The sequence below is a fragment of the Mustela nivalis genome (assembly GCF_964662115.1).
Source record: "Mustela nivalis genome assembly, chromosome: 13".
Classification (NCBI taxonomy): Eukaryota; Metazoa; Chordata; class Mammalia; order Carnivora; family Mustelidae; genus Mustela; species Mustela nivalis.
The window spans coordinates 80,929,606-80,957,273 of record NC_139032.1 but is presented as its reverse complement, the minus strand read 5'-3'; the positions used below and the strand labels follow the sequence as shown (position 1 = coordinate 80,957,273).

Below are 27,668 nucleotides of genomic sequence, written 5' to 3'. Positions count from 1 at the left end.
CAAAGCCCCGCCCCCAGCGCCTGCCGACCTTCCAGACACTGCGCACGCTCTGTGGCTCGCGGTTGGGCAGAGCAGTGCGCCTGCGTGGCCGGCTGCGCAGGCGCAGGCGTGAGGTGGCCCTTGGCGGTCGAAAGGGGAATTCAAGGAGACGGGGGCGACGCGGCTGCGGGCGCCTCCTCGGGTTTGGGGCTGCCGCCATCATGCCGGGGATAGTGGAGCTGCCTACTCTGGAGGATCTGAAAGTGCAGGAGGTGAGGCTCGTTCGGAAGCCAGGCGAGCGGGGCATAGGGCTGCAGCTTTTCGGGCCTGGGCCCAAGCCTGCTTCGTCTCACTAGACTGTGGGCCCCGGCTTCCCCCACGCAGTGCCCCCCCAACACAAACACAGGTCGCTTCCCGGACGCCCCCTCCTCACCTCCGGGAATCGCCTCACCCCAAGCCCATCATGCAGTGGCTCTGTAGCGCTTTCCTTTCCAAACCCACCGTGACCCCCAACGATGTGCTTGTCATTGACGTGAATAATAGTGGTACTTTTTCTTAAGCACCAGCCAGGGCCACTTTACTTACTTTAATGGCACGGAATACTTAACCCTTTCCGCGAAGGGAGTATGCAACCCCGGGTGCTCGCAGCCGAGCGAGAGAGAGACCGTCGCTTCCAGGTGGCCTCATCCTTACCGTGTTGGAGTGGAACTAGGAAGAGGAAGCAGCAAGAGGAGATGAGATGGTACTGGAGAGTGGAGTTGCACACAGCCCTGGGAGGGTGTTTGGGAATAGGACACTTAAGGCACTCATTTATTTAGGAGGATATCATTGAATAATTGCCGTATACATACACACCAGAATAAGAGGTATGGTCCCTGCCCTCACAGAGCTTGTAATCTAACGGGGAGACAGACATAAAGAGGCAGTTGCAGTACAGTGGCATTTGTGCTATGAAGTGAAGACAAGACAGTATTATACAGATTATTGCAAATACAGCCACGCCTTGTCTAGATGTCAGGCAGGATGCCCCTTAATTACTTTACATCCATGAATACATCACGTTCTGCCAGCAGCCTATGATCTAGGGTATTCTTGGTTTCTTCCTGTGAAAGGTGAGAAAACAGGCCTTGGGAGTAGAAGTCATTCGCCCAAGGTCATGTGGTTTAGTACGTGGTGGAGCTGGACTGTGAATCCAGGTCTGAGTTTAACACCCATGCTTTTAAACTCTTGTATTACGGGCAAAAGCTGAAGGGAGTGAGAAGGCTTAGCAGGATGTTTTGTGTCTGGGAGACAGGTGCTCTTTGATGTGATTCTAGGGTTGTGGGAAGCTCAGTTGTTGCTAAGCCTGGAGATAGGTACCTCAGACTGGTAGGAGTGGGAAGCAGCTTCTCCAAGGCCAGACTTATTTTATAAGTGAGGGTGGTGGGGAGAGGTGGAAGGTTTTAAGGCAGAAGAGTGTCATGGCAGGCCGGGATAGTAGAAAGACTAGGCTGCATAAAAGGAGAAGGAGGGCAACACTAAAAATGATGTGCCGGAAGTTATAGCCCAGAAGTTAAGGGTTTTACTTTCATGACTTCACTTCATCTTAGGTGCCTGTGAGAATGGCAACTGTTGTTTTTCGCAGATGAAGGGCTTTTTGCTACGTTCAGGGACTTTAAAGTAAAGTGACATTTATTAAGTGGTGGCCTCCAGTGTTCAGTCTTTGGTTTCTTGTCCCACAGTGAAGCTGGGTTAGCCTGAGACTGCTGGATTTTTCATGGGAGCTTTAATTTGATTCAGCAAACACCCGAGGTTCTACTTCTGCAAATATTCTGTATCTGGAATAAATTTGCTGTTAGTGTTTATACAGTTGAATTGAAATACAGATAATTACATATATCACTAAAATAGAAGACAAAGTGATTAAGTGCTATGGAAGAGGAGCAGACGTAGTTTAGGAGAAGAGAACAGGATTTAAAGTTGGATCTAAATTCCAGGCCTGACTGCTTGGTTACCTTGATTAGTCACTTGGAGTATTTGCAGACATAGTTATTTTATTTGTAAGTGAAATGATTCCAGCTAGCTCTATACTTCTCTGAGGCTGTAAAGGGAAGAGAGAAAGCCCTTCTCGGGCATAATGTGAGACTTGGCTAAATGGTATTTGAAGAATAGCATTTATAGGCCGAGATGGAGAAATGGGCTTTAAGCGAGGGTTACATCTGAGCGAAGGTAAGGAGATGGGAAAATGCAGGGGTCCACTGATGAGTTCTGGGGACCATGAGTTCAGTGTTCTGAGACAGCAGCAAGTCCCTTTGTGGAAGCATCTTGGGTGAGAAGGCTGGATCCAGAGGCTTTAAATACCCCGTGAAAAGTTTAGGCTTTGTTCAGCTGTTAAGCCTGAGTCCTTCCAGGGCTTTGTTGCTAATTTGTTTTAATGGAGTATGATAAGAATTGTCTTTTAGGAAGATCCCTCTGGCAGCTCTGTGAAGAATGGATTGAAGAGAGGAAAAGAAAAGCAAGATTAGTTTTAGTGGCTGTTGAAATAATGAGGAGGCTATGAATGACCTCAGCATAATTGGGGACTGCTCACAGAATGAAAGAGCAGATTTATCTGGAAGTCATCAGACGCAGCAGTGACTTAGGTATCATAGGCAGGAAAGGTTGAAGAGTCTGTCAGATTTGTGACCTGACAGTGGGGCTGAGGAAGCCAGAGGGAGCAGATTTGATAGACAAATTAAACACGTTTTGGACCTTGTTTTCTTTGGAGTTATAACACATCCCTGTGGAAGAAGCATTCAGAAGCTTAGGCTGGAAACTCCTTGTACACATTGACAGTTTTGAGCAGAAATAATAGCTAATATTTATGATATGCTAGGCACTGTTCTTAATATTTTTATATGTGTTAACTCCTTGAAATCCTCAATAATCCTACCAAATAAGGACAATTATTCCCCATTTTCCACAAATTAAGTAAAATGGAAGGCACAGCATGATAAAGACTGTAGAAAGAGGTGCAGACATGGTTTAAGGAAGAGAGCCGGACTGGAAGATTGGATGTAGATTGTAAGACTTTTTCTGCCTCCCTTTCCATACCTGCAGACTGTATAGACCTGCTGTATGGGGGGGCTGTCATGAGGGTAAATGAGGAAGATGCTGGAACTCTGTGTTCTTTGAGACAAAGGGAGCTGAATGAATTTGAGAGGGTATTCACAGTAAGCAGCTGTGAAAAGATGTTGTTTCTGTTGGAACTCATCAGACTTCGTGAAGAAGCAGGTGAGGGGAGATGGTGGCATCCAAAGTCCTTTGCCCTCTCAGTGAAGGTAATGTAAGACAGGACTGACTGAAGGTCATGGTCTGTGAATTCCAGTTCTGCAATTGCCACTGACCTGCTGTGTCATCTTGAGCAAATCTCTTTCCCCAGGAAAGAGATTCGGTGAGTGGTTATTGTGTTTTATTTTCCTGTGACAGAGCGTATTTTATACGCTCAACAACATGGGTGTGCCTGGATTTTGGAAAAGACCTCTACATTGGTAGGAAAGTCAGGCAAAGAATGCAGTAACTTTTTTGGGCATGATAGCTGTGAAGGCATTTGAAAAGTCTTTAAGGCATTTGTCAAGGAAGTAAATATAACTGACTTAATTTTTAAAATTTGAATCTTGATTTTTGTTTTTTAAATTTTATTTATTTATTTGACACAGAGAAGAGACCACAAGTAGGCAGAGAGGTAGGCGGGGGGGTGGGGGGGAGCAGTCTCCCTGATGAGCAGAGAGCCCGATGTGGGGCTCGATCCCAGGGCCCTGAGATCATGACCTGAGCCACCCAGGTTCCCCGATTTTTCTTTTTCTTTTTTTTAAGAGAGGGAGCATGAGTGCATGTATGCACAGAGGAGGGGCAGTTGGAGAGGAAGAGAGAATGCCAAGCAGGCTCCACGTCTGGTGCAGAGCCTGACATGGGGTTCGATCCCACAATCCTGAGATCATGACCTGAGCCAAGATCAAGAGTTGGGTGCCTAATCGACTAGGCCACCTATACGCCCCTGTCTTGATTTTTATTCTCTCAGCTCTTTACAGGTAATACAGCAAACAAGAGTATGCCCCTCAATAACCTAAATAAGCTCTTACTATAAAAAACTGTAATACAAAATCTTAGAGATTTTTAAACGAATTTATTAGAGTTGTCATGCAGACTTTACTTTTATCATAAGTTTGTCTTTGCTTTGATAATTATAGCAAGTGGAATATTAGTAGGCATTGTCCTTTGTTCTCCTCTTCCTATAGTGTGTAGATGAATTACTCTTCATCTTTCCTTGCCATTTATTGTATTAATAACTTAACCTAAGCTATGTGAAATTCATAAAAAATAAAATTATAGGGGCACCTGGGTGTTACATTCAGTTAAGCATCTGATTCAGTTTCAGCTCAGGTCATGATCTCAGGGTTGTGAGATAGAGCCCTGTGGGGCTCTGCACTCAGTAGGGAGTCTGCTTGAGACTCTCCCTGACTCTCCCCTCCATGTGCACTCTCTCTCTCTCTCTAAAACAAATAAATCTTTAAAGCATAAATCAAATTTATAAAATTTTTAGCATAAAAATAATTATAACATTATTCTTACATAAGAATCCTTAGTAAATATTTACAAATCAAATCCAGTAATATCTTACAGTGTAATACACTATGGCAGACTAGATTTTATTCTATCTATAATGGGAGAGTTTTAGAAAATCTGTTAGTGCTCTATACTTACAGATTAATGAAAAAAAAAAAAAACAAACCTGAAATTTTCAGTCTTTCCAGAAAGGACAGTAAAACAAAGCTAGTTCAGATTAGAAGGAAACTTCCTTTCTGAGGAATATCCGAAGAACTGTATCCCAGACAACAGTGACAGATGTTGAACCAAACTGTGTTTAAAGTCTAGAAAAAGGCAAGAGTGCCTATTGCCATCACTGTTCATCTGTTTAGTCAAAGCAATAAGATAGGGAAAAAGGAGGAAAAAAAAGATTCAAATATCAGAGAGGAAGGGTGGTAGTTTTTACTTATAAATGGAAGTTTTTCCTCTTAATTGTCATTAGTTTTGTATCAGAGCTGAGTTCAGAAAGATCTGGCTAGAGAGGAGATAACAGTGTACAAACAAGCAGTAACGAATTTGAAAATCTAATAGAAAAAAGTATCCTATTAAGTGTATGAAAAATGTTAAAATACTCTGAAATTAAACAAGAAATGTGCAAGGTTCCTATATGACTGAAGCTCTGATTTTAACCATAGAGCATAAGAATGACCTGAAGAAGAGAAGGGACATACTTAATTTTGGTGAGAAGGCATAATTCATGTAGTCTTGTCTCTTCTGTGAGTGTTGCATCCCCGTCCCTGGCACGCAATGAGCACTCACCAGCTACTTGTGCTGGGCACTATTTTGGGTGCTTGGTGAGCCACGGTAAACATGACATTTAATTATAGTTCCATTTAGAGAGAATTGACATCTTTAGTCTCAACTCTCTGTTGAAAAAAATCCCTACCCTCTTGGAGCTTATATTCTAGTGGGCACACACAGGGTGACCACTGATGATAGCTTTTATGAGGTCAGTAGAAAAAGATCCTCTGAGGAGATCAAATTTGAACAGAGACCCGATACTGAAAACATGCTTGTTCGCTCTGATATAATACATGACTAAACTTTGTGCAGCTCCAATGTAAATTATCAGACAACGGGGTTCTTCGGAAAGAATAACGGAAGCGACTTTGAAGGGAGGAACGCTGAGGAGGGTGGTCCTCCCACACAGCAAATGTTCCAAGTTCTAGTAATGAAGATGTTGTGCTGGGGCCCAGGAAAAGGCGGTGCACAAAGTTGGCCAGCAGACCCTTGCTGCGGGTGCAGTGAGAGGGACCCTGATCTGTGTGCAGTCCCCTGTGAGTGAGCTATAACTACGCTTTCTCAGGAAAGTGTCCTGGGAGGCAAGTGAGAGACTGACATAGTTACAGGGTGGCTACCTTGGATATAGTCTGTAATTGTAAAAAATTCAAAAATTTTAGTACTTTATTATTAGTAATAGCTTTCCGGACTAGGTGCCCTCTTACTGAGGCTTTCCAGACTCGTCCTCTGTGATTCTTTAGTCTTCTGGGAAATTTATCTATTCTATCACTTTTATTCCTGAAAAGGAGACTCATCAAGGCTCCCCAGAGGTAGGGCCCTCCATCATCCTTCAGAGCTCCGCTTTCAGAGGGCTAAGGGTTCTGTTAGGGCTGCCGTTTGCTTATGTCGTAAATGGGGAGAGTAATGTCCACCTAATGAGATGACTATGAAGGTATATAGAACATCATGCATGTGAAAGAGCCTTGCGATTTCTAAAGCAGCAGAGATCACAAGAGATTATAATGGGAGCCCCTGTCTTTAATTTTCGTGGTGGAGGTAGACCAGTGCTACCTGTATTTCCTCTGTTTTGAGTGGCAGGAGGTGAAGATGAGGAAGTGATACCTGGTCACAGATCTGTGGTCTGTCTCCTGCTGTCCTTTCTCCAGGTGAAAGTCAGTTCTTCGGTGCTCAAAGCTGCCGCCCATCACTATGGAGTTCAGTGTGATAAGCCCAACAAGGAGTTCATGCTCTGCCGCTGGGAAGAAAAAGACCCCCGGCGGTGTTTAGAGGAAGGCAAGCTCGTCAACAAGTGTGCTCTGGACTTCTTCAGGTAACAGTCTTTCACATCAGTGCTGCGGGGCTGAAACATGTAGGTGTCTGTATCCCGGTGAACATTAAGTGAAGGAAGAGTTTTGGTAGGAAATGCAAGACCTTGAAATCCGATAGACCCAAAAAGCCTACAGTAAGTGATGCAGTTATTTTTGTTATTTGTTTTTATTATTTGGTGTGTTCTTTAATATTTGTGAATGTTAATTTCCAAATTATAGAATACTATGTTATCTTATATAGGATTGTTAGGAAAAATTTGTAGAAGTACGTAATACCAACTCAGCTCACTGCTTGCTAACAGGAATTCACTAGATTGCTGTTACTACAGAACACTCAGTTACCGTGGAGTGAAAAGTGGGTACAGAGTCAAGGTATTAAGTAGGCCATTATGCTTGATACTGTAAGTAAAAAAAAAATCCAGATTGTAATTGTAGAGAAATGTTTTGACAGACTGTCTTAAAAGGGACCGAAACTCTACTTGAAGGGAATTGGCTTGTGTAGCTGTAAAGCCCAGGAATAGGACTGGGATTGGGCAGGGCTGGAATCAAAGGGCTTGCATAATTTCATAACTACTTCGTATCTTTTTGCCTTGCTTCTCCTCCCCCAGTCTCTTAGTTATGTTTTTCTCTGTCAGGTTCATTTTCAGAGAGATTCTTTGCTTGCTGTAGCAGAAGTGGCCACCAGCCACTCCACACCGCTGTGCTGCTTGCCTAGTACACGTAGACCAGCCGTGCCAGTTGTCCAGTTGAGCAGGGCTCCCGGGACCGAGTCTCATTGGCCTGGCTGCTTGATTTCATATGCATATCTTTGAATCAGGTGTGTTTCAGGAGATAAAATGCTGTGCTTGGTCAGGCCTAAAGTGGGGAGTAGACTTAGATTCAGCTAAACCACTCTGCTGAGAGATAGGGAGGGATTGTTCCCCAAAGGGAAATTAGAAAGATGTTACAGAAGAATGGGGACTGACTGCTGGCTAGGCAAAACCCACAGATGTCCACTATAATGACGGGAGAGGGAAAAATCAAATTTCCTTCACATAATAGCTACTTTCTTTCTTTCTTGGTTCTGCTGTCTTTGTCCATATGCAAAGATATTTTTGTGGTTAGAGTCATAGTAGTGTATGACTTAAAATTCATTTTTCCCTGAAACTGTTGGGAGCATTCTTTGCCATTGCTGGATTGTCTTTATGACCATCCTTTTTAATGGCTATATAATATTCCACCGGCAGGTAAACCAAACCTAATTTGCCTGACCAATTCCTGTTATTAAACATCATTTTCCCCCCGGTTTTTGATTGTTTTAGATAAATCTTCAGTGATTACTTTTTTGTAGCTCTTTTTCTCTTTTTAATTAATTCTGTGGCATAAATTTCTCAGTAGTGAGATTATGCTATAAAAAGGCTTTGAATATTATTTATGGCTCTTGGACTATAGTTGTCATTTTCTTAAAAGTTGGGTCACTTTATGCTGCCTTCAGTAAGGTATCTTTTTCTACCTTACTGGCATTGTGTATTATTTAAGTATTTGATAGGTACAAAATGATATTTATTCTTGCTTGAATCTGCATTGGTTTGATTGCTAACTAGTTTACGTGTTTACTTTTTAAAGTTTTCTAAGAGAACTTTGGAAAACAATTTCTGCTTTGGCCTAGAGGTAGTACTTTTAAGTGGACAGGGTTTGGATTTCACAAGCTCCCGAGGTGCCCACCTGCCTCCATGAGAGGCCTCCATGCGGAAGTCGCTCTTTGTAGGCATTAGGAGGTAATAGTTGGGTGTGGGTACCAGGTAGCAGGGTCCGGAAGAGACTGAGTACTCCAGTAATGCTAGCAGCTCTTCTGCTGTCCCGTGCTGGAGGAATTAAAAAACTGGCATTGGAAACAGTAGCCTGCTACCAGCCTGATTCTCAATGGAGAGGGGTGCGGTTTTGTGTACTGTGGGCATCCTGTTCAGTGAGGCTAGGGGCCGTTCAGAAGAGCTCCATATGGCTTTGCTGGTCTTCCTTCTTTCCTGTGCACACCCCGCCACCCCCAGGTTACACTAGAATTCCTGGAAAGGTATGTAAGAAGCTGGGTACATTGGTTGCTTCCTAGGAGGGAAACCCAGCAAGAATGGAAAGCAGCTTTTTCACTGTGTATTTCCTCCATCCCATCTCTGAGGTTCTTCCTGAGCTGTGTGAAGTAAGATTCCCGTGTTGAGTGTAGCTAGATGCTTAGAGTACGGCAAGCTAGCACTTTCTAGTCATGATTCCATTAGGGGAAGGAGAGTGCTGTGCATTTCTTCCAGTGCCTCATGTAAGGCTTTAACTTAAAATAATGGTATTTTATTCTTCTTTGAATTGGCATTTATTGGATTACCAGCAAGGCTGAATGGTAAGAGAAGGGAGTTTTGCAAAATAATTGAAGCTTCTCTCTTATACACAAAAGTTACCTTTTCTTCAACCATTTTTGGTGGTCACTAAATGAATTACATGCTGCCTTGCTTCTTAACAGAGACCACCAAATGTAATTTAACTTTTTAAATGACAGATTAATCTGTTTCTGTTCAGTGCATTACTAGAGCGAGGGCTCTGAACTGTGAGGAGTGTAAGGTGGTTTGCCTCTGCACTGATGACCTCAGGATCTTCCGCTTGTTGGTTTGTCTTTTACAATTCTGTCTCTTCCTTTGCCATTGTCTGTCACCACTGCCTTCTGTCAGCATGCCTGTCTCAGATTATGCTGCCTCTTCCAAGTTTGCTAAACTGATCATCTTTAGAATAGGATCTAAAGGAAAGAACACGTAGACCCTAAGTGAGGAGTGTTCTGTGTAAAATATATTGCCTCAGACCACAGTCTTCACATTTCAACTCATATAGTTTTGCTGCATAAATAAATGAGGTCTTCTTCCTCAGAAATCTTTTTCTACTTATTGGTTCTCAATCTGAGGATCTCCAGATTGTCTGTAAGTGAGGTAAGAGCATCTGTTCTCCTACCTTTCAGAAAGCAAGGCGGTGCTTTTGAGGTCGGTGCTTACTTTTTCCCTACTTTTCTGTTTTTCATTATTTTGCAAGGAGCTATCCCTAACCTAGTCCTCTTTTCCAGGCAGATAAAGCTTCACTGTGCGGAGCCTTTTACAGACTATTGGACCTGCATTGACTACTCCGGCCTGCAGCTATTTCGTCGCTGCCGCAAACAGCAGGCCAAGTTTGACGAGTGTGTGCTGGACAAGCTGGGATGGGTGCGGCCTGACCTGGGAGAGCTGTCCAAGGTGAAAAGTCTCCTCCTGCCGGATTCCACAGGCCAGATTTATCAGTACCTGAGATTTTTAAGTGTATCCCTGTAGTTTAAAAAGCACGTTTTCCTACTCTGTTGTGTATTTCCTATCTCAGTCATGACACCACCATCTCTTGAAACATCAGAAACCTCGGTGTCTTTTTTCTTCATGTCCCCTTCTCCCTTTATAAAAAATCATCAGCTCCTATAGGTAAGCATTTCCTGGATGATTTTTTTGAGTCCTCTCACTGTCCCCACATCTGGAACAGGAGTTCTTAACTTAGGCTGTGCGAATATCGGGGAGGGGAGGGTGGTCCTGTTCAGATTTTAGAAGACCTTGTATCTCCTGAAATTGAAGAATTTAGGCTATCATTACATCTTCACATGATCTGTATAGAAAATAAATATCACTTTTCTTTTTAAAACTTTTTGGGGGCTTGCCCTTGCTTGCAGTATTCTAGCTTACAAGAGCCTGTGTGATCTGACTTACCCTGCTGCTGCTGTTTTGTTTTGTTTTTGAGAGGGGGGGTGGGGTGTGGAGCAGAGGGAGAAGAGAATCTCACGATTCTCACACAGGGTTTGATCTCATGACGCTGAGATCATGACCTGAGCCGAAATTAAGAGTCAGACACTTAACCAACTGCACCACCCAGGTGCCCCTGACCTACTCCTGCTTCTTGAGCCTCATCGTCCTCCATTACCTCTGGGACAGATAGGTGCAGGACGGCAGGGAAAACTCAAGTTTGAATGGAGGAAGATAGTACTACTGAGTCACTGTGGGATCCTGAGCAAATTGCTGTTTCCTGTCCTACCACATCTCCGAAATAGGACCAGTACTCATCCCTAGTTTTCTGTGAGGATTAAGCTCGAGAGCTTTTGTGAACTTCCAGCCTAACGCCTGGTGCATAGGTCCACAGTTCGCCCTTGTTCCCTTCCCGTTATGTACAGTATCTGTGGGTAGTTGGGTCTTAAGCTTGGTGTCATAAGTAGATGAGTGGTTTAGCAACTTTGTTTTGCTTTTGTCCAGATTGATTATCTTCAGATACCTTCTTTTGCTGCCCTGCGCAAATCACTTTAAATTGTGGATAACTCTGTTGGAAGGTGGTGGGACCTACACATTTACCAATGAAAACAACCTTTTCTCATTTCTGTCTCTAATCAAAGTAGAATTAACAAATCATGCTGTTAAGAAAGCATATTGATCCCTGAACATTTATGTTAATGTTTTTTTTTTTTAAAGATTTATTTATTTGACAGAGAGAAATCACAAGTAGACAGAGAGGCAGCCAGAGAGAGAGAGAGAGAGGGAAGCAAGCTCCCCGCTGAGCAGAGAGCTCGATGCGGGACCCGATCCCAGGACCCTGAGATCATGACCTGAGCCGAAGGCAGCGGCTTAATCCACTGAGCCACCCAGGCGCCCCTATGTTAATGTTTTTAAAAGCCTATAAAATACTGTCTTGTTTTCAAAAGCTTTTTTCTTTAAGAGGATTATCAGTTTTAGTCACTTAAAATCAGAATCCAGTAATCTTTTTTTAGAAATGTCATGACCAGCTGGATAAAGCCTAACTTTTCAGCTGTATTCACTTCCGCATTCTGCTTCCACCGGCTTGCCTTTCTCCCCTCTGTGCCGCTGGCCAGTTTCTACTTACTCGTCTGCCCTCAGCTTTGAGATCAGTGTCGTTTGAAGTTTCCAACCTTCCTAACCAGTTGCTCTCTCTCCCCCATAATTCCACCATCCTGGGAAGGCTAACATTGACAATAACTTACGGAGCACCTGCAAAGCATCAGGCACCTGACTGTGTAGTATCCTAATCGCACTGTCAGCCAGTAGCCCCATTGAGAGATGGGAAATTGAGCATTGGGTAGGCTGCCCAAGGTTGTATACCTAGCAGTTAGTTTGACCACATGCTTCTGCTCCTTTTCTCTTTCAGTTGTTTTCTTGTTCTTGCCACAATAATCTGTCCTTTTAAGGGGTCTGTTATTACTTTAAATTTAAGAAACATGTTTCTAGATTTATTTCATACATATCTTGCATTCCTGAAAGGAGCTTCACATGCCAGGTGGAGGCGTTTGGAGGAGCTCTGTCAAGCAATAAGGAACCATTAGTGATCTCTGTGGTGGAGAGAAGAGAACACTATTCTAAAAAACAAGCAAACAGCTACTTTGGACCTGTAGACAGAAGGCTTGGGTCCCTGCTCCAACTCTGACATGGAGTGTGTATCTTGATCACGGGCAGGTTAGCCTCGCTGGTCCTCACCTGTGAACTACAGATAATGTTTCACAGTGTGGTTATAGTAATAATTGTGCTATTGTGTTCCTGAAAGCTCCATTCACAGTAAATGGTTTTTGAATTTGTGCAGATGGGAAGACTCCTCAGTCATATCATAGGGAGTGGCTTGAAGATCAGACCTCTACAGAACAACATTGTTAATAACTGTTGCCGTGTCTTTCCATTTCTCTGTGTGCTTTCTCATCTTTAAAGTGAGAACAATTGCCGGTGGGTTTCTGATGGAGATTTTGTGACCATCAGGGCTGATGTGGATGTGCCCACCTTCCGTCTCTCCTGTTCCCATCGTGTAGTGGTCCAGCGAGCTGCCAGGCCTGTTGGCTTGGCTCTCCCAGTTCTGGTCCCGCTCTGATCTAGCTTCCGTACCTTCCAGCCTGCACATGTGCTTGAACTGCTTCCCTGCTTCCATGCACCTGTTGTTACCACGGGGGTCAAATTCAAACACTTAGCACATCATCCGGTACCCTTCACTGTCAGGCCCTTGTCAACCAGTGTAGTATGTTATTTAAAATGTTATTTAAAAGCACAAGCTTTGGAGTAGGCAGATCTGGCTTTGAGGACTAGTTTTCCCACTGTTAGGCAGGTGGCCCCAGGGAACCTCTGTGAGATGATCTCATGGGAGTTTGAGAATGAAATTGAATAAGGTGCTCAGTGTCGTTTGCAGTGGGCGCTTGGCGGAGGTGCCTCTTTTCCCACCACTATTCATGCAGCCTTTGCTTTACCATTCTGAAGATACGCCTCTCTGTGTACACACATACTGGTTACCTGGAATGTTTTCCTCCTGCTAATCTTTCTGCCTTGCTCCTGGGCATCCTTTAAGATGACGCTCAAGGTTACCTCCTCTGAAATCCTCTAGCCTGGTTACATGTGCACAGTCCTTGCTCTAAATCCTGAGTCCTAAGTGCCAGCATTCAGTTCCTGTCTCAGTTGTGATAATTTGTTTAGGAAGTCTTAGTTGATTTTCTTGTCTGGCTCCCTCGAGGACAGTGTGTGTCTTGTTCCCTACCGTTTCTGAAACTTCTACCACATGGAACACCCCAGAGAAGGCTTTCTTAAATGTTCATTCAAAGGTCAAATGAGTCTAAATATGGTTTGCTAGGGCTTGAAAGAAGAGGGTTAGTTGGGACAGCAGGACCAGAGAGGAAATGCTGGGAAGTGCGTTCTTGGTCTCCGACTGTTCCACCTGACCTCAGCCTTGCTTCTGTCCTCTTTGCCCTTCACAGGTCACCAAAGTGAAAACAGATCGACCTTTACCGGAGAATCCCTATCACTCAAGAGCAAGACCAGAGCCCAGCCCTGAGACTGAAGGGGAGCTGAAGCCTGCCAAACATGGCAGCCGTGTTTTTTTCTGGACCATGTAAAGATAGCTCCATGGCCCACACTCAGTCACATGCCCAGACAACCACTGGTGAAATTCCCATGCAGTTTGCATCGACCGATAGAGTGTTCTTTCCGGGATCACAAACTTAACAAAAAAGTTAATTTATGTGACTTGGCAGATATTCTATACCATTTCCTGGCCATTAAAAATTTTAAAGGAAACAGTTGTATTTTATTATGTTTTATATAACCTTTTGGCCTTTAAAGATGACTTCCCTTAGCTTGTTCTTCTTGTGGTCCTGCCTGTTTCTCTCTCTTCGCTTTAAGTAGGCATTCACCAGTGTGGCTGGGGAGCCACATTCGACGAGGCAGAGATGATTGTGTAAGGGAAAGGCCCTCTTACCTGTCTGCATTCACGCATTTTTTAGTCTTACCTCTCCTCATCGAACATCTCAGACAAATAGCTTTTCCTGAAGGTCATACAAGGGAAGTGTCCAGGATAGGAGAAGTGAAGAAATGTTTGCGCCTTGTGACTCAGGCCATGGGAGGGGCCTCCTGGCTGGGTTTTAGGCAGTCTTGCTCAAAGTTTCTTAAAGAACCCAACTTCCACCACTTCCCCTTGATATCCCATCCTCAAGCATTATAACCCAGATGTTTTTCCTGATAGACAAGGGAGGTGGAGGCTGAACTCCCAGCTCCAAAGCCAGGAAGTCGGGAGGTCTGAGTGTCAATTCCAACCTTGGGTGTGTTCCTTAACCTCTTGTGAGAGGTTGAATTTGAGGACAAACTAAAGGCAACATGCTTATCTACCTCCTGGGCAGGTTAAAGCCACAAGTATTTATAAAGCTCTGGTTCAAAGCGCTATTATGTCCTTATTTTCCCTTTCATTCAGTTCCTTTTTCACTACCAGGCTCTTTCCTCTACATCTGACTGGGTCGCTCTACACCCTTCTGCCCGTGGCCTTGAGTTGTACATGGCCCTGCGTAAGTCCGTGGCAACTCCCTGGGCTTTGATTTCCTTTTGTGGCACTCTGAAAAGCAGAGTTGTCCTATAAGTCTTTCCAAAGGCCTTTCTGACTCCCACTCCAGAGATCCTAGGCGGAGAGAGTCCTGGGAGGCATTGGAGGAGGTACAGGGCCTGTTGCCCAAAGTGTCAGCACAGCTCAAAGACAAAGCCCTGTGTGATCGGCCTGACCCCTCCCCCACCCTAGTCCTACCCCACAGTTGGGAGCACTTTGGGGGAACCTCACTCTCATCTGTTCTGCAAAAGTTCCTGGCCGGCTGCCTTTGCCTCATTCTTGAAATTAATGTAGAAAAAGAACAGAGTCTTAAATTTTATTTTATTTTATTTATAAATAAATATTTATATAAAGTAAAATTTATAAATTTATTATTTTTTTTTTTAGATTTTATTTATTTATTTGACAGACACAAGTAGGCAAAAAGGCAGGGAGAAGTAGGGGGGAAGCAGGCTCCTCACCAAGCAGAGAGCCTGATGCGGGGCTCGATCCCAGGACCCTGAGGTCATGACCGAAGCCAAAGGCAGAGGCTCAACCCTCTGAGCCACCCAGGCACCCCAGATTCTTAAATTTTAAAAACAGCTAAGGCAACCTCTATTAACCTGTTGGTGGCCAAGTAGTTGGAAGCCACCCCTGGGGTGGGGAAGGTACAAGCATGCTCATGGATTTGCATTTATGTGACACCAAGCTATGTGTTGCTTCTTAGATTCTTTCTGCAAAAGAAGCTGGGACCCGCATGAGGAGTAAATATTTATTGGGCATGATGCATTGTGCCCAGTGCTTCCCATGTGCCAGCTCTCAGTGCTCAGGTTTTGAAAGAGTCTGTCCAGTCCATTTCACAAAGGAACACTAGCTTAGGGAGTGGCGGAGAAGCCCCGGTCCTGACGAGAAATAGGTGTGGGAGCCACATGAAGACTGGCTCTGGTGGCCACGCTTGTTCTTTGAAGACAGTGGTTCTCAGCCTTGGGTGCGAGTTCAAGTCATCTGAAGACCCTCGAATGCCTGTGTCTGGTTCCTGCCCCCCAGAGATTCTGATTTAATTGGTCTGCCAGGGCCTGGAGTTCTTTTTATTATATATTTTTAAAGATTTTATTTATTTTGACAAGAGGGAGAGATCACAAGTAGGCAGAGAGGCAGGCAGAGAGAGAGAGGAGGAAGCTGGCTCCCTGCTGAGCAGAGAGCCCGATGCAGGGCTCGATCCCAGGACTCTGGGATCATGACCTGAGCCGAAGGCAGAGACTTAACCCACTGAGCCACCCAGGTGCCCCGGGCCTGGAGGTTTTGAAAGCTCTCGAGGTTACTCCCAAGTTTCAGCCAGGGGATAAGTCACTGATGGTATATATAAAGCAGACCCAGGTTAAGCACTACTAAGTAGGAAGTGGCTAAATGGATTTAAAACCAGATATATCTGGTTCCGAAGTCCATACTCTTAGTATGTATTACTGCGTATAAGTCATGTGAGATCTTAAAATGAAGATTCTGGTTCAACTGGTCTGGAGTAAGTGCTGAGGTTTCTAGTAAGCTTTGTGTTGGGGCTGATGGCTGCTGGACATGGACCACACTTTGGCTAACAAGAGAATAAACCATCTTTCTGAGTGGACAAACTTCAGCTGATGGATCCATCCTGCTGCAGGGTCTAGCTCCAGGTCCCCCGTGATAATTCACCGTTTTAGAATCAGAGCAACAAGGCCCGAGCTGTTAATGGCTGCAAATTCAATTGTAGGATGTTTTAACTTTTGCCCAAGTTGGACAGAAGTTCTTGCCTTTTCCCCCTCCTCACCTTGCTTTGAATTCCTTGGACAAAGAAACTAACATTTGGCTTTCCTGTATTCTTGATGGAATTACACCACATCACAGCCTTCTAGGACCAAAGCATCTAAGCAAAGATAGAATCCCCCAACCTCTCAGAACAAACGCGTCTCTCAATTTCAGTAGGTGAAAGGTCACAGAACAATTTGAAAGCAGTTAGTGCAAAGGATCTCCGAGCAGGGCTTCAAATAATAAGAGAATCTTCCTGCTGGTTTGGCTGGAGAATAATGAGACTAATTCCTCCCATTTCCAAAGGAAATTTATCTGTCCGTTTTCCTCTGCCCAGCCTGTTCCTGTCTTCCCTATCTGAGCGAGCCGTGTCTCCATCCTTCCAGAGTCAAACATGAGACGCACCTTTTGACTCCTGCTTGCTCCTCTCCGAGTTCCAGTCCAACACGCAGCCCTGTTGAGTTCCTCCCACAACCCCCCACATTTGTTACTTCCGTTTTTATCTGTCACTGTCCTTGCTTGTTTTTGTTCCCCTTGCCTGGGTTGTTAACACCGCTTCCGGATGGGTCTCCTACCGCCACCTCGCCCTCCCGTGCACCCTCTGACTTGCTGCGTGTGCCTCTTACTCAAAAACCTTCAGTGGCTGCTGAGTGGTTATTGACTGGGACCAAATCCTTCCTGGCATTCTGACACTCCGTAATCTGGCCTTAGCTTAACCCATTTCCCCACCGTTATCTTCTTATCATGTGCCCCACCGTCTCCCAGGTGCCATTCCTCAGCACTGTTCTCTGGTTTCCTGATCATCACTGATGCTGTCATCCACTTGCTGGGAAACAACCCTTCCCCCATCTCTGCCTCTTGAAAGTCTACCCATCTCTCAAGGCAAACACGAATGTTGTCTTCCCCAGGAAGTGTCCCCTTCCTACAGCCAGAAGTGGTCTTTCCTGCCCCTTTGTTCCCAGGACACAATATAACACGTGGGTTGAGCACAAGGGATCTGGAATTGGGCTGCCTGGATCTGAATCCAGCCTCTTTCTCTCCAGAGGCCGACTGAGACACCGCCACTTCCTCCCGCAGCACTGTTCCCCCAACTCAATCCACATGACTCTGCTCTCTTCATTTCAGGCTCCCGTACCCTTCCTAGTATATGCCCTCTGCCCCAAAGTTCCCCCCCACCTCTTCTTGGTGAGTCTTTCCCTCGAGATGCAACTCGAATTGGTCTCCTTTGTGAAACATCCCTCAACTACCCCCAGCGTGAACCACCCCTTCCCTTCCTCCGCATTCAAGAGCATCCTTGACCATGACGGCTGCCGTACTCCTTGTGAGCAAGAATCGCATCCCATTTTCCACAGCTTCTACTTGGTGTCATGGCAGCTGGTGGATAGTCGCTGCTTGATAACTATTCTTTGGATGAATGTTATCCACCCATTGGCCTCTCCGAAAGGGATTAGCTTAGTTACTCATAAATGTGTATCTTTGTGCAGAATAAACACGAGAATATTTTCTGTTCAAAGAGGGGTTCTGGTTTCTACTGTAATGATTTAGCATCATTGGAGAAAGAAGGAAACCCTCAGGTGTTTGCCTTTTTTTTCCCCCCTAAAAGAGCACAGAAATCTCTGTCACAGTCTCAGTAAAAATGCTGTCTGTGAACTGAAGGGAGAATGCATAAAAGGTCAGATTAGGCTATGGTAATAAGAAATATAATTGCATGCTGGTATTCCTTTAATTTGAGGGTTGAATGCAAATTAAGCAGGCATGCCCTTTCTGGAAGCCTTGTTTTAATCAATTCTGCTGCTCTGGCGGAAGAGTTGAAGCTATAAAGGATGGTAATAATGTTTCTTTCATTTGCTATCTGAAACTACAGTATTAGGTGCGGTGTTAGGTGATATGACAGTATTTTGATGTAAAGGCTTCCTTCCTTCCTTCCTTCCTTCCATGTTTGCTTGCTTGCTTGCTTCCTTCCTTCCGATCGTCTGCAGACCATGCAGCACCATTTTGTTGCTGGGTTCCAAGGATCTGCGGTTCCCAGTGGTGAAGTCAGCCCCATGAACTTTCAAGTAAAGCCTTTGGCATCTTTCCTTCTCTATCAGTGTGTGATGGGCAGCGGGCACAGTTGGGGGTGGTGGAGGGCCCTGATCCCGTTCCTAGCTCCATCTCTGATCTTGTTGTGTGGCTTTGGTAAAACACTTCCCCTCTGAGTCAGTTTCTTTAGCTGTAAAGTGAAGTATGGGACTAAGATGGTATCCAGGCACTTTTCCACGCCAAGAGTTATATGAAACACTGTTTCTCTGCCAGGCAACTTGTTGGGGGAGATGATGGAGTTTTATGATCTGATCACCTGAGCAGTTCATTCTGGAAATTTCACTAAAATGAGAAGGGCATTTCAGGCTTTGTTTTAAATAAATCACCCACAGTGGCATTTACAGGGCATGATGTAGAAGAGACTGAGGGAGTTGATCATCTATTTAGAAATCGTTTCTTGTAACTTGTTATTTGAGGCTGAGTTTGTTCCGAGGATTATTATGAAGGCTTTGCACTTAAGAGTTGAAGGAGGAACCCTTTGGAGACCATCCCCTATTTGGACTGCCTTCTGATTGCTAAGTCCAGTCTGATGCACCCTGCCCTCGTGGTTCAGACTGGCTGACAGCGGAGGCTGGGGCAGAGTGGAGGGCGGAAGTGGGGAGGGTCACCTGGGGGAACAGGCAGCAGCACCCAGAATATGAGAGGGGACTGGACATCAGAAGCCAAAAGGCCAGCAAGGGGGATAAACTGAGACAGAACCAAGGCAGCGTGATTGGGAGGCAAACATCCTAATAGAGTCGCCTACAAAAACTATGGGCAGGCAGTTTGCAGAAAAGAACATCAGAATGGCCAACAAACTTATGAAAAGATGATTAACCTCAGGAGTAGTCAGAACAATCCAGATTGAAGCCATAGTGAGATGCCATTTTATTAGTTCAGCCAAATCAAGTATTGGCCCAGATGTGGGGGTGGGGGAGGGAATGGTTGTTCTAGCCTGGGGGCAGGAGCACAAACTGATTGATTGATACGTTATGTTGGGAGAACAATTTGCTGCATCTACCAAAATACAAAGTATGTGTAGCATTCCACATCTGTAAAAATGTATGCGACAGAAGTGCTGATTCAAGTGTTTTAAGATGCGTACAGGGATGTTTGTTGCAATGTTAATTTGTAAAAATGGACAGAGAGAGAGAGAGAGAGAGAGACACCCATATGTCGGGCAGCGGTGGCAGAGGGGTTGAATGACTTGAAGCAGAACCATACGGTGCGATCCTGGGCGGCCAGGCAAAGGCCTCAGGGGGTTCTCTACGTTGCCACAGGATTTCTAGGAGATCTGGCTTCCTTGGGTGTCAAATGATTACATGGTGATGATCGGTCTACTGGTCTACCTTCCTTTCTTGACTTGTGGTTCCCCAAACCAGAAACCATGTGTATTTTATCTCTGACAGAAGCAAAATTGAAACCCTAAAAACAGCTCTAAAAACTGGGGTCATTGCTTCTCATGGGGCTGTTGAGTCTAGAGTTGGGGAGCGACTAGAAATGAAGCCAGGGGGAGGGACAGGAGAGGAGAAGGGGAGGGAGATGACTTGCTCAGGACCACAGAGCTCTAGGCTTCCTTGGCAAACAGGGTCCCATTGACGGCTCTGGCTGGTGACCCATGCAGTGCTTCATGCTTCTGAGGGACTGGAGAAACACACCTCATGTCTTTGAGATGTTGCTCCCTCCTCCGAGAAATGAGGACAACCACAGTGCTTCCTATCCGAGCTGGTTATGCTGATTCAGTAATGAGTGTGTACAACGCCTGGCACCACATAGGTGTGCAGTGAACGTGACCCTCTTAAGGTAACAGGTGCACCCACATGGGGTTGTGAGACAAGCTGGACTGGCAGCAGAGCCTAGATTTTCCAGAGAAGTAGGACACGATACCCGCCTGAATGGCGGCGCCCAGCGCCGTGTTCCCTGTGAGTCAGCTTTGGGCTAATTGGTGGACAATGACGCTAATGAAAAGGCCATGTTCCTCGACAAAAGTAACCACCCAACTCCCAAGCTCGGAGACAGCTTGAACCAGTTGAGTGGCTCTCAGCTTCCGGGGAGGGTCCCAGCCTGCTGGCGGACTGGGGATGCAGACGCCCTCTCGCGCCAGAGGCCTCCCCCTGGCCTCCCACTCCTTGCCAAGTCCAGTGCCAGGAATCTAGCTGGGAACCGGTGTGTCTCGTGGAGCATCAGCCCTGGCAAGACTTTAGGCACCAATAAATTCCCTTTACTTCACAAACAGGGAAACCGAGGGCCACAGATGGGAAGGGCTCCGAGAACTGCAAAATTAGAATTGAGTCTAGACTTCTGGCTTGCCCACCCTGGGCTACCTGAGGGGCTGCAGCCAGATGGGAGAAGTTTGTGCAGAGCTGGATGTGTGGGTCACGGCTGGGGGGCGGGGTAAGGGTTTGCAGACAGGGACAATGTGAGCAGAGGAGGCACAATGGAGGCCCAGCGTGGGAACAGTGCCAACAACAGCTAACATTTCTTGGGCGCCTGCTCTTTGTCAGGGACTACACCAGATATTTTACATTTATTGGCCCATTCACTCTTCATAATGATGTCTGTTTTGTGTTATTTTAGAAGAAACTAAAGCTCAGAAAGACCATGTCATTGTCCCGGTCACACAGCTCCTAAATGACAAAACTAGGGTTTAAACCCAATGGTGTCTGACTCTCGAACTGTCAGTCTTTTTTTTTTTTTTTTTTAAAGATTTTATTTATTTATTTGACAGACAGAGATCATAAGTAGGCGGAGAGTCAGGCAGAGAGAGAGGAAGGGAAGCAGGCTCCCCACTGAGCAGAGAGCCCGATCTGGGGCTCAATCCCAGGACCTCGGGATCATGACCTGAGCTGAAGGCAGAGGCTTTAACCCACTGAGCCACCCTGGTGCCCCTCAAACTGTCAGTCTTAACACACCATACACATCCCACATGTGTGTGGAAATGCTCGGCATGTAGTAGCTTGAAAAACGTGAGTTGACCATTTCCTCCCTTCAGAGTCCAAGTCACATTCTTCAGGTGCCTACTAAGTGCTGAGCACTCCCTCCCGTGCCGTCCCTGTGTGGTGGCGCTCGCTGCTACTACTACTATAGTCACTATGTCCTTTGATCAATGTGCATGTTCTGCTAGGTAAGGACACGTCCCCCAAGTTTCTGATGGGGAGTCGAAGCCCAGAGAAGTCAGGTGGCCTGCCCGCTGAAACCCGACCGGCTGGGGACAGAGCAAGACATCAGACTCCAAGAGATAAGCCTAAGGGACAGCCCGGCCAGGTCTCAGGAGGTGGGGAGGGATGGGCCAAGCCCAGGCCCAGGGCAGCAGCCCCTTCCTGGCTTCCTGACAGCGCTATTGTTTGAAGCCGGTTCCTGGACATCCAGGAAATGGGCGACATCACTCCCGACTAGGGAGAGGAAGCCGCTTGAATGTTTGAGCTCCACCTCACGCGCTGGCCCTGCGGCAGGAGATGGGAGCCAGGCCAAGGCTGCCTGACCCCTCCCCCAGCTTGCTCAGCTGGGCCACCCAACCCCCACTCTGGTGTCTGGCCCGCTGCTGCCTGCCCTCGGAGGCATCTCCAGGGGGCCACTGAAGCCCCTCTGGGAGGGCCGCAGCCCTCTGCGTCCTGTGGGTTGGGACTCACCTCCCACCATGCCCCCGGCAGGATGGGAAGCTGCGCCTTTAATTCCCTAGGAGCGGCTCTGCTTCACTGGGCCTCAGTTTCCTTATGGAGGCAGAACTGGTGAGGTGGGGCTGGTCTGGGTCAACTCAAAGGGCACATTCACCTCTGATGCTCTGGAATCCCGAGTCTGAGCATCTTTTCGCCTGGATGAGGGGAAGGGGTGCCCTGGGTGGCACCTGGGGCATCTTTCTGAGGGGGGCAGAGCTCTCACTGAGAGTTGGAACAAGGTGACTGGGCAAAGCAGAAATCGGGATGGTTCTTTCTCTTGGACTCTGGAATCAGCATGGGTTCCAGTATGACTTCTGCCACTTATTGTCTGTGTGACCTTGAGCAAGTCACTCTACCTCTCTGAGCCTTTGTTTTCACACCCGTGAAATGCACACAGGAAGACGTCATTTGCAGAGTGGTGGTGGGAATTAAACGGGGTCATGGGCACAGCAGGAGCCTGAGGCACGTGGCATGCGCGAGGCTCCTCTCCCCTCACTTGGGGGATGTTTCTGGCAGTTGGAGTGAGGTGGGGAAACAGACACTGCAGCATCCGAGTTCAGCGATCAAAGCTTTGGGGGAGCTGGGAGAACAAAGGCGCGGCTCTGTTTCCTGACTCCCCAAGAGCTGGGGAAGCCAGGCCCAGTGGTTGGTGGCGGGGGTCAGAGCCTGGCATTGGGCAAACTCGCGGGTCACTGTCACCCAGGATTGTGTGTAGCACGAGCTGGTTTGGACGCAGAATGGAAACCACAGCCTGGATGAATGGCCTGTGCCCTTGAGGGGGGTCACCTGGTGCCCTGCTAGTCTACAGCACCGGTTCAGTGAGGCCACAGACAGAGTGGCGGACGGTTCCCTCTCCCGCGGTCACAGCACCAGTCGGGACTGGAACCGGGACCCCTGCCTCCCAATCCAAGGCTCTTTGTGCTTTAGGAGGGCCCTGGGATCCGAGAAGCCCCTCTAAACTCCCCAGCTCCGGCCCAGGAGATGAGAGTCAGTCTCTTGTCAGAGAATAGAAGGGGCCAGAGCCGCCTGTTTTCGGGCTGGCAGAGAAGAGCCGGCCCCAAGCCGTGTCCCTCCCAGAGAGCTTTTCTCCTGGGCTCCCCAGCATTCCTGACCTGCCCCAGCCAGCGGGGGGCTGGGGACTTTTAACCTCTCTACCTCTTGGACCTCAGGCTCCTCTTCTGTTAAACTGACAGGAAGTATCCTTTTCAAGGGCTGCAGTGAAGCAATCGAGAGGAAGTGCTCTGAAGCCCCGGGCAGGTGAGGGGCTGTGGTGGACCTTTCATTCGGATAATAGCATTAGTTGAGCACCTAGTTTGTGCCTTATCATTTGCCCCACACCCCACAGCAACCTGTAAGGGAGGCATCTCATGGATAATAAAACAGGTTCAGAGAAAGAATCTATCCAAGGCCACATAAGGTAGCCGTGGCTTCTAGGAGACCAGAACTCCAGTCCCTGGTTCCAGTCCAAGGGAGCCCTCTCCCACACACTCTGCTGTCCCGGCCTGGCAGCCCTGACATGCTATGCTGGGGGCAGGGAGGGGAGGACGAAGAGAGGAGGGGGAGGGCTTCTCCCCGGCCTCCCACCATAGGGAACAAATCTCCAGGAAGCCCAGCGGGTGGCTGGGTCCCAGCGCTGATTGCAGGAGATGGCACCAGGGCCAGGCGGTTGCCATGGCGACTTCCTGAATGCAGCACTGTTCCTGCTGAGGCTTTGGGAAGTGGAGACATACCTGGGCAGCCCCTGCACTGGCTCGGGCTCTCGAGGGGGAGGACACGCAGGTCTGTGGCAGGCGGGCTCACATGGAATCCACACACATGTGAGTGAGCTCTGGCAGCAGCGAGCCTGGAGCTGGAGCATGCACACGGGCCTGGCATGCAGAGATCCACTCGGGACTGGGTGCAAACCTTCCTGGCAGTGAGCAGATCTGCTAGGGATGGGAACCAGCGAGGGAACAGAAGGAGTCTGGGAAGGTGTTCTTGGCAGAGGGAACAAGAGGGAGCCGCTCGAGAATGGCCAGGCTGCAGCTGGGCTGGAGGAAGTGGGGCGGGGTCGGATCACCTGGGGGTCTGCATGCCAGGCTGAGGAGTGTGGACCTTCTGCTGGAGGCACTGGTGAGCTAGAGTGGGCTTGGCAACAGAGAGGTAGCATGGTAGGACCTGAGATCACATCAGCGGCCCATGCAGGGTTAGTCAAAGATGGGAGAATGAACATGGGGGACCAGGATGGACGCTGATCTCCCTTACTTAATGGCTCTATTTTTTTTAAATTAGCAGTTTTACTTTCTAACACATAACCACTTATTTAAAATATTTATTGCTTGTTATCTGTCTTCCCCGCTAGGAGCAAAGGGATTTGTCTGCTTTGTTCACTGATGTATATCAAGCACCAAAATGAGTGTCTGGTACATAGTGTTCAGTAAATACTCACTGCATGGCTGGCTGGCTGGCTGGCTGGTTGGGTGGATGAGTCGGTGTGTGGGTGGGTGGATGAACGGATGGATGAATGAACAAACAAATGATTTCGGGATAAGAGTGACAGAAGGGATGGAGAGAGATATAGGGCCTGAGAGACATGTACAAAGTAAAGTGTTTGGTTGGATGAAGCTTGAGTTGGTCAGTTGGTGGACATGTGCCTGCGGCCCACTCTGAGCTGATGGGTGTGGCCCCACCTAGGTGATATTCTAGCTCATGAACGAGGCTGTGGGGTGATTCAAAGTGGGCCGCAGGATGCTGGAACCATGAAGGATTGGAGGGTCAGATAGGGAAACTGAGTAGACCCCATGAGCCGTGGATTGGGCCTAAGTGCACTGGGTTGGAGGGGGAGCCTTAGGTCACCTTGGCTGAATGTCTCAGGTCTTCCCCTGACTTCTCTGGGGCTTGGGGTCTGTGGCACCTTCTGGACCACTGCTTTGCAATCAATACATAACATAGGCCTCAAATGCAAGCCACCTCCATGACTTGAAACATTCTAGTAACTCAAAAGTAAAAAGTCAAAAGAGATAGGTGACGGTTTAAGAGCACAGCTTACACCCCCGACCCCGTGTGGCAACTGTACCATCAGTTCACAGGTTATCAATATACCTGGGATATTTGGCCTTCTTTTTCTGGTCCAAAGTCTGAAAACAGGTGTGTGTTCCACATGTACAGCACACCTCAGAATGGCCCAGCCACCTGTTTGTGCTCGGGAGCCACCTGTGGCCCGTGGCTACTGCCCTGGATGGCACAGCTCTCTGGGCTGCGAGCCCAGCCCCCCAGTAATGAGGTCCTGGGTGGGGCTGAGTCTGGAAAGGTGCCTCGGGGACATCAGTGGGTTGGGTGGGGGTGGGAGAAGGGAACACCTGGGGCAGCCCCAGCCCTTTCCTGCTGCTTTCTTCGGGTTCAGCCCTATCACTTGCTAAGTCATGTGACAGCCTTTTGTTGGGCACTTATTATATATAAGGCACTGTGGTAGGTGGCAGGGCCAAAATAGGGCAATTATAAGACTATTTCCCTTCTCCCAGATGGGGAAGCTGATGCTCAGAGCAGCGGAGGGTCTTTCTGGAGGTCACTCAGCTGCTAACCCTCTGAGCCCTTTCCCCCGCCTCATGTTGCATGGGGTGCCTAGAAATAAGTAAAGGCCCCAGGAGAGAGGAGTGGGGTACAGGAGAGGTCTACAGAAGGCCTTTCTCAAGGAAAACCCCTACCTCTGGACTTTACACCTCCCCGGGGACAAGATTCCTCCCCTCCTCCTCAACTTCCTTTCCCCCCCGCCGCCTGAGCTGTGACCCCAGGACCTTGAAACCAGCAGTTTCTGATGCACCTGCATTTAGGCTCTCTTCTTCCTGAATCACATTCAGTCCAGTGATGCTGCAGAAGGGACAGTGACTGCTGACCAGTGCTGACCTGACAGCTCCAGAGGCTGGCCTGGGGCCAGTCTGGGTGTCCCTAACCAGAAGGCCCATCTCTCACCAAGGCAGCAGAGGGCTGGGAGTAGGGGTGGTGCAAGCCCCTGTTCTTGGTGCTCAAAGACATGGGATCAAATCTTGACAACTTTTTTTTTTTTTTTTTATCAGCTGGTGATCTTGGGGAAGAGACTTTGACCCTCCAGACTTTAGGTTCTGCCTCCATATATGAGCAGGGTAGCCGACCACCCAGGCTGAGGCCACCCGGTGGCCCTGAAACACATTGTTCATAAGAAGGGTCACGCAGGGCTTAGAAAGGGACTATTTTTCAAGAAAGACAAACTTGTGTAACTTTGACTTTGAAAACCTGATCCAGCTGAGCTGGGAGCCTGGCCAGCCTTTCTCACCAGTATGAGCTCCAAACGGCCCTGGGCTCCAGGACAAAATCTGGCCCGAGGGTTCTTTCCTTTGAGCTTTCTGTCCTCCTAGACTTTTCCAAGCACCAAGTGCCAAGTGGGTGTTGAGGAAGTTAAATAGCCTTTCTTTATAGATGAGGAAACCGAGGCACAGGAAGGTCTGGCCAGTTGCCCGAAGTTGCCCAGCCAGGAGGTAGCAGAGCTGGGCTTTACGACTTGGCTTCCTCATCCAAAGCCATTGCTTCTGGCCTCCGCCCACATGCTGAGGGGCCACGGCTGTCCTCCAGGAGTCACTAAGGGCAGCTGCCTCACGGATGGCCTGGGTCCCTTGTGGGCCAGGGCCAGCCAGCCAGTCATGCAACAAGACACGCAGGAGCAGGGAGGCCTCAGGGCCAGGCACGGCCGGATTCACAGGTTGAAGACTGTTCCTCCGGCCTTCCGGACTCCGTGCCTTCCCCTGCAGCCCCTTCCCCGGCCACCTCCCTTCCTGGCCTGGTGCTGGGGGTGACCAGCGGGTGGGGTGGCATCCGGGCTGGGTCTAGAGCTGTGAAGAGGGTGTCTGGGCAGAGACTGATGGCCTCTCAGTTGGCTGCCGGCACATCCTCAAATTCTTTGTCTCTGTGCAGAGCAGGGATTGTAGAGGGGGAGGAGGTGGAGCACTGTTTAAGCGGAGGAGGAGGAGGTGGGGGGGTGCAAAGTGGGAGGGAGTGGGACAGCTCCCTGGCCTGCTGCCTCTAATCTTGGCTTGGTCTGGGAGGTGTGGGTGTGCATATGTGTGTGTAAGCACATGTGTGTGTATTTGTGTTTGTGTCTGAAGAAGTCAGGACCCCGTTCCCTGCTTTGGGGTCAGAAACGTCAACAAATCTTGACTCTGCTCCCCACTTGCTGGGGGGCCCCAGGGAAGTCTCTTTCCTGTTTAGTGTCCCAGACCTCTAGTTCCCCATCCATACAATGGGCCTGTCCAACCCTAATGTGCAGTTTATGTAAAGCTGAGTTGATTAGAACATTTGGATCTGAAATTCTGGAGGCCTTGGGGTTCTCCTGATGGAGGAGGCCGTGGGGGCTGGGTCTCAGAACTGTCTGAGGGAAGCATTGGAGGGGGATGGGTAGGTGACCCCCAATCCCCAGCCCCCAACCCCACCGCCAACCACACAGGGCCTTCCAGTAGGGCAAAAGCTACTGTCTCCTCAGCCTGGGCATCCTGGCTGACTCTGCAGGGAGTGAGGCTGATGGAGGGGTGGCCAGGGAGGAAGTGGGGAGAACAGAAGCTGTCATCTGTCCTGAAAGAAACAGCTCCCAAGTGCTTAGGCCACCCAAATACATGATCTCGCCCCACATCCAGAGACAGATAGAACCCTGCCCACCCCAGCACACACACAGTGACAAAGCCCTGTT

The 27,668-nt window shown here is 47.9% G+C and overlaps 1 protein-coding gene across 1 annotated transcript; it reads left to right on the top strand.

The window, feature by feature from the left end:
• The first annotated feature begins 36 nt into the window (after nt 1-36).
• Nucleotides 37-13,705, top strand: NDUFA8 (NADH:ubiquinone oxidoreductase subunit A8). Its single transcript, XM_082696516.1, has 4 exons — nt 37-251; nt 6,471-6,634; nt 9,706-9,871; nt 13,387-13,705. Exons 1-4 carry the CDS (start codon nt 201-203, stop codon nt 13,522-13,524), a joined length of 519 nt encoding a protein of 172 aa, XP_082552642.1. The 5' UTR covers nt 37-200; the 3' UTR covers nt 13,525-13,705.
• The last annotated feature ends 13,963 nt before the right edge of the window (nt 13,706-27,668 follow it).